Source organism: Heterodontus francisci, unplaced genomic scaffold (genome assembly GCF_036365525.1).
Source record: "Heterodontus francisci isolate sHetFra1 unplaced genomic scaffold, sHetFra1.hap1 HAP1_SCAFFOLD_58, whole genome shotgun sequence".
Lineage (NCBI taxonomy): Eukaryota > Metazoa > Chordata > Chondrichthyes > Heterodontiformes > Heterodontidae > Heterodontus > Heterodontus francisci.
In genome coordinates, this window is record NW_027142006.1 from 9184323 (window position 1) to 9191818 (window position 7496).

At 42.9% G+C, this 7496-nt stretch overlaps 1 protein-coding gene across 1 annotated transcript; it reads right to left on the minus strand.

The window, feature by feature from the left end:
• Nucleotides 1-286: 286 nt before the first annotated feature.
• On the minus strand, nt 287-7031 carry LOC137365882 (histone H2A-like; the record flags this gene model as incomplete). The annotated part of the gene is made up of 2 exons (XM_068028126.1): nt 287-433; nt 6672-7031. Coding segments are annotated over 2 exons (507 nt in total), but the record flags the coding sequence as incomplete, so codon positions are not given.
• Nucleotides 7032-7496: the final 465 nt, after the last annotated feature.

Below are 7496 nucleotides of genomic sequence, written 5' to 3' on the forward strand. Positions count from 1 at the left end.
GTTGCTTGCCACTTCACTTCACCACACTGTTCTCATACCCACATTTCTGTCCTCGGTCTGCTGCAGTGTTCCAGTGAAGCAAGCTCCAGGAACAGAACCTCATTTTCTGATTAGGCACTCAAAAGCCTTCCGGACTGAACATTAAGTAAAATAATTTCAGAGCATGGCTGGATCTTTTTTATTATTTTATTTTATTTTGATTGATAATTTTTTGTTACCATGTTCCTGCCTGAATCTTGGTTTTTCAAGTTTGTGCTTTTGGAGAGAGCTGTTCATTATTCTGTCATTAACTCTGTCTGGACACTAATGTTTTGCCCTTCACTGCACCATTAGCACTCTCCCTTTGTCTTTGCTGCATGACCTGCTTGTCAGTTAATCTCTCCTGCCCTAACACTTTTTGTTGAATTCCAAGATATATTTTATTCATAAAAATCTGTAAAAAATACATTACAAAAATACAAACAATGCAAAGCAGATCAGTTTCCTTCAATACTGGAGTGAATTGCCTCACCACCCTTCCATTTCATTTTACATTTTATAGCAAACAAAAATTTTCCGGATACAGTTCAAGGGGTTTTCCATGGATCCAGCCCCTCCGTTCAGCTTGGTGGGGGGAACTTACACATTGGTCTTTCCCCATTGAGTCTTTGCTGCGGCTGCCCCAAGCTTTAGTGCGTTCCTCAGCACGTAGTCCTGGACCTTGGAATGTGCCAGTCTGCAACATTCGGTGGTGGACAACTCTTTGCGCTGGAAGACCAGCAAGTTTTGTGCAGACCAAAGGGCGTCTTTTACCAAATTGACAGTCTTCCAGCAGCAGCTGATGTTTATCTCGGTGCGCGTCTCTGGGAACAGCCCGTAGAGCACAGACTCTTGTGTTACAGAGCTGCTTGGGATGAATCTCAACAAAATCCACTGCATCTCTTTCCACACCTGCTTTGCAAAGACACATTCCAGGAGGAGGTGGGCAACCGTCTCCTGCCTGAACACACACCTTCCCTTTTGTTCTCTTCCCCACCTCCACCTACCCTCCCCACCCCTCCGCCATCCCCACTTCACTTACTTAAAACTTATTACATTGAGTGTGGAACAAATTCCATCAATCTTTTGTACTGTATGAGATTAAGTTTGTCACACTTTCTGGTACATTATATGACAGCAAATTTAATTCTAAATCTATCTCTGTTGTACTGTATCTGAGTGTGAGATTATTTGAGTGTCAGTCTATGGAACTAAATGTGATTGTGTGATTCATTCTGTCTGTCAATCATGAGTATTGTATGTGAATGTGTGGCAGCTTCTGTATCTATCTGCTACTGTGGGTGAATGTGGATATTATTCTGTATCTGTCAGTGTCTGGAACTAAATGTGAGTGTGAGATTCATTCTGTATGCACCAGTCTTACAGTCAGAATGTGATTGTTTGATTCATTCTCTATGTGTCAGTCTAAGGTATTATGTATGTGTGTGGTTTTAATTAAGTGTCTGTCACTTTATGTGAGCTTGGGTCTCATTGTATATTTGTCAGTCTCTGGTTCTTTCTGTGAGAGTGAGATTAATTCTCTATCTGCTGGTCTCTGAAATTAATTGATTTTGTGACTCACCATGTGTCTGTCAGTCTCTGCTAGTGTATGTGAGTGATATCTGTTATGCATATATTATTTTCTGGTACTGGAAGTGAATGTTGGATTTATTCTTTAGCTGTTAGTCTCTGGTACAACGTATGAGTGTGGGTCCCATTCAGTATTAGTCAATTTCTGGTACAGTCTGCATGTGCACATCCAGAGCTCATTCTGCATTTGGCAGTCTCTGGTACTTAATGTGTGTTACAATTCATTTTTTATGTGTCTGTTTCTGGGACAGTCAGTTAAAGTGGAATTAATTTTGTATCTCTCAGCTACTGGTATTGTCTACAAGTGTGGTACATTCTGTATCTATGAGACTCTGGTGCAGGATTCCTCTGTACCGGTACTTAATATGTATTTCAGGGATGGTATTGAGAACTATTTGTTTAACGCCATAATGTATCACAATTTGCCTCATTTTAACTGTGTGTTTTATTGAGTTGTGGTATGAGAGTTTTAGGAACATAGGAGCAGGACACCCAGCATGCTCTGCCATTCAATAGGATCAGGACTGATCATCCACTTCAATGCCTTTTTTCCCACACTATCCTCATATCCCCTTATGTCATTTGTATTTACAAATCTGTCAATCTCTGCTTTAAACATACTCAATGACTGAGCTTCCACAGTTCTCTGGGGTAAAGAATTCCTAATGTTTAACAACCCTCTGAGCAAAGAAATTTCTCCTCATCTCTGTTTGTTTTGGACGAGTATTTAGTCTGTAACTCTGAACACATTTGTGAATGATGACATATATTTCAAACTCACAAATGGTGTGCTCAGTATAATTAGAATCATTGAATTGATACTCTATCTTTCATTACAGCTCTGACAGAGATTATTGGATTGGTATGTAATGTGTAGTGCAGTCTGCACTAATTGGCATAATACTGTAACTTTCCTTTTGATACTGTATGAGATGTTTGTACTACATTGTAATCTGTCTCTCAGTCTGCACTCTGGTCTACATTCTTAGGATTCATTCTGTACCTTTCCATCAGCTGCTCTACCTCATATTTAATTTGTAGCTTAGGCTGCACTTTTGTGAGATTGATCCGGTGCCTTTCAATCTGATAGTGTGTGTGATTTTGAACTGAGATCAATGGACCTACCTTTCAGCAGTACTGAGTTGGGCTGAATTGGAAACAACTTCTGCCTCTCCGGCATTGTTTGATTGTCTGCTGGGAGAGTGGAGTGTGGTGGTGCGTGGGGGGAGGGTTGCGTGGGGAGGGGGGGAGCGTAATGCAGTATCTTACACATTCAATGTCTCTTGATCATCTCCATTGACAACCCCATCTGGCTAATTGAATCAGGGAGCACTCCCACTGTCTTGTTTAGTCTTTTAGAATGCAAATGTGCAGCCATATTTTCAGCCATTGTTGTGGTATTTTTAAACAAGGTATTTGAAGTCCATAACAGTTCATACGACAAAATTAATATGTCTCATTTTTGACAGGTGTGGTTTTCGGCATAACATGAATGTAATATTTCAATTAATAATCATTATGACCAACCACAAAGGATGATCAGTAATACAAAGAGTGTCAGTGTCTGATTCCACTGCAGCACTCAGCTTCTGCTGATCAGGTTTTCTTTGGTAGTTTTACAACAAGTTAGTGACATCCAGGAACAACCCAACATCTGCACTGCTCCATGAATGGGAATACCTGCTGGAGCAGGGATGTATGCATAAGTCAGGATTTTATTTCCACCTGGCAATATTATGTAAGAACATAATAAATAGGAGCAGGATTAGGCCATTCCACCAATTGAGCCTGCTCCACCATTCAATAAAATCATGGCAGATCTAATCATGGCCTCAACTTCACTATCCTGCCTGCCCCTATAACCCTTCATTCCCTTGTAGATCAAAAGTCAGTCTAACTCAGCCTTAAATATATTCAATGACCAGTCACCACCATCCTCTTGGGTAGAGAATTCCAAAGAATAGCAGCCCTTTGAGAGAAGATATTCCTCCTCAACTACATCGAAAATGAGACCCCTTATTTTGAAACTGTTCCCCCGAGTTCTTGATTCCCTCATGAGGGGAAACATCATCTCAGTAAATACCCTGTCAAGCCCCCTCAGAATCTTATGTATTTCAATAAGATTGACTCTCATTCTTCTAAACTCCAATGAGTGCACCACAACCAGGTCAACCTTTCCACATAACACAACACCTTCATCCCAGAAATCAACCTAGTGGTTCTTGCCTGAACGACCTCCAATGCAAATATATCTCTCCATAAATAAGGAGACCAAAACTGCATGCAACACTCAAGGTGTGGTCGAACCAACAACTTGCACATTTCTACCCCATCCCCCTTGGAATAAAGGCCAACATTCCATTTGCCTTCCTAATTACTTGCTGTACTTTCATGCTAACATTTTGTGATTCATATACAAGGACCCCCTGATTCTCTGTACCACAGCATTCTGCAGTCTCTCTCTATTTAAATAATATTCTGCTTTTCTTCACATCATACCAAAGTGGATAACCTCACATTTTCCCACATTATACTTCATTGCCAAATTTTTGTCCACACACTTAACCTGCCTTTATCCCTTTGCAAACTCTTTGTGGCCTCCTCACAACTTTCCCACCTATATTTGTATCACCAGCAAATTTGGTTATAATACACTCGATCCCTTCATCTAAGCCAGTAATTATAGATTGTAAGTGGTTGAGACCCCAACACCGATCCCTGTGGCACACCATTCGTTAGTTTGCCAAACTGAAAAATGACCCATTGAACCCAATTCCCTGTTTCTTGTTAGTTAGCCAATCCTCTATCCATGCTAATATATTACACCTGAACACCATGAGCTCTTATCTTGTGTCCTTTACATGGCACTTTATCGAACACCTTTTAAACTCCAAATAAACAACATCTACTGATATAAAAACAGGAAATGCTGGAAATACTCAGCAGGTCTGGCAGCATCTGTGGAGAGAGAAGCAGAGTTAACGTTTCGGGTCAGTGACACGTCTTTGGAACTGGCAAATATTAGAAATGTCAAAGGTTCTAAGCAAGTAAAGCGGGGGTGGGGCAAGAGATAAGAAAGGAGAAGGTGTAGATAGGACAAGGTCACAGAGAATAACTGACCAGAAGGTCATGGAGCAAAGGCAAACAATATGTTAATGATGTGTTGAAAGCCAAAGCATTATTACAGATGGGGTGTTAACGGACTGAAAATTGAATAGCAGCAAGTACAGACATAAAAAAAAAACAGTGGGTAAGCCAATTGAACAGACTAAGATGAAATAAAATAAACATACAAAAAAATGTAAAAAGAAAAAATAACTAAAAATGAAAGTAAAATGGGGGGCTGTCATGCAATGAAATTATTGAACTCAATGTTCAGTCCGGCAGGCTGTAGTGTGCCTAATTGGTAAATGAGATGCTGTTCCTCGAGCTTTCGTTGATGTTCACCGGAACACTGCAGCAAGCCCATGATAGAGATGTGAGCATGAGAGCAAGGGGGAGTGTTGAAATGGCAAGCGACCGGAAGCTCAGGGTCCTGCTTGCGGACTGAGTGGAGGTGTTTCGCAAAGCGGTCATCCAGTCTGCGTTTGGTCTCCCCAATGTAGAGGAGACCACATTGTGAGCAGCAAATACAGTATACTACGTTGAAAGAAGTACAAATAAGTTGCTGCTTAACCTGAAAGGAGTGTTTGGGGCCTGGGATAGTGAGGAGAGAGGAGGTAAATGGGCAGGTATTACACCTCCTGCGATTGCAGAGGAAGGTGCCATGGGAAGGGGACGAGGTGGTGGGGGTAATAGAGGAGTGGACCAGGGTGTGGCAGAGGGAAAGATCCCTTCAGAATGCTGACAGGGGAAGGGAGGGGAAGATGCGTTCGGTAGTGGCATCATGCTGGAGGTGGCGGAAATGGCGGAGGATGATCCTTTGGATATGGAGGCTGATGGGGTGGAAAGTGAGGACAAGGGGAACCCTGTCACGGTTCTGGGAGGAAGGGGAAGGGGTGAGGATAGAGGTGCGGGAAATGGGCCCGACACAGTTGAGGGCCCTGTCAACCACGGTGGGGGGAATCCTCTGTTGAGGAAAAAGGAAGACATATCAGAAGTGCTGTCATGGAAGGTAGCATCATCAGAGCAGATCACTACATCTACTGGTTCCCCTTCATATACCCTGCTTGTTACATCCTCAAAAATAATTTTGTCAAATATGATTTCTTTTTCATAAATCCATGTTGACTCTGCATGATTGTACATTAATTTTCTGAATGTTCTGCTACCACTTACTTAATCATGGATTTCAGCATTTTCCCAATGACAGACATTAGGCTAGCAGGCCTATCATTACCTGCTTTTTGAATAGGGGTTTCACATTTGCGGTTTTAATATCCACTGGGACTGTTCCAGAATCTCGGGAATTTAAGATTACAACCAATGCATCCACTGTAGCCATTTCTTTTAAACTCTAGGATGCAGGCCATCAGGTCCAGGGGATCTGTCAGTCTTTAGTCCCATTAGTTTTCCAACTACATTTTTTCTAGCGATAGGGATTGTTTCAAGTTCCTTCTCTTACTCTGCACTCACTCTGTTCCATGAGCAGATTCTCAGTGAGAAGCGGCGCTCAGATCACCGGAGGAAAAAAAGAACAGAATTCAAACTGTCTAAATGAAAAACAGACCAGAATTGACCCAGATACTGTCATTATTAAATTAATTAATCAGCGCCAAACCACTTATCATTAATGCACCAGGAGGGTCTCCGAATTTATGAAATTGAAGGTGGCAGCATTTATTAAATTGTTGATGGACACCCTGTAGTTCAGTTCTTCATTTAACTGGTGGTGGGTGGGTACAGGGGGATGTGTGAGGAGAGAAACAGAGCGCAATCCAGAGAGGGAACGGAAAACACACCTGGACAGATGTGAAACAGGTCAATCCACTGTTACAATAACTCCATCACTGACTCCCTCCTGACAGTAACCAGCCCTTTCACAGAGACTGTCGGTGGCTCTGAAAAGAGCCTTTGGGTTATTGGATGACATTTTGGCCGCTTTACTTTTTCTGGGAGCTCTGAGCGCTGGTTTTCTTGGGCAGCAGCACGGCCTGGATATTAGGCAGCACCCCGCCCTGAGCGATGGTCACTCCTCCCAGAAGCTTGTTGAGCTCCTCGTCATTGCGGACCGCCAGCTGCAGGTGTCTGGGGATGATGCGGCTCTTCTTGTTGTCCCGGGCCGCATTACCGGCCAGCTCGCCGATTTCAGCGGTCAGATACTCGAGCACAGCAGCCAGATAGACCGGGGCTCCGGCACCCACACGCTCAGCATAGTTACCCTTTCTCAGGAGCCTGTGAACACGACCCACCGGGAACTGCATTCCAGCCTGGGAGGAGCGAGACTTGGCCTTGGCCCGAGCTTTCCCGCTGGTCTTTCCTCTTCCAGACTTTTTTTTTTATTTCCAAAATATACTTTATTCATCAAAATCTGGAAAAAAAAATACATTACCGTACAGTTTCAAACAGCATCAAGTCAAAAAATACAAACAGTGCAAAGGAGGTCAGTTTCCTTCAATAAAGGAGTGAGTTGCCTCACAACCATTTCATTTGTCATGCCAGATACATTTTTACATTTTATAGCACACAAATATTTTCCAGATAAAGTTCGAGGGGTTTTCCATGGATCCAGCCCCTCCATTCAGCTTGATGAGGGGAACTTACACAGTGGTCTTTCCCCATTGAGCCTTTGCTGCGGCTGCCCCAAGCTTTAGTGCGTCCCTCAGCACATAGTCCTGGACCATGGAATGTGCCAGTCTGCAACATTCGGTCATGGACAACACTTTGTGCTGGAAGACCAGCAAGTTTCGGGCAGACCAAAGGGCGTCTTTCACCGAATTGATAGTCCT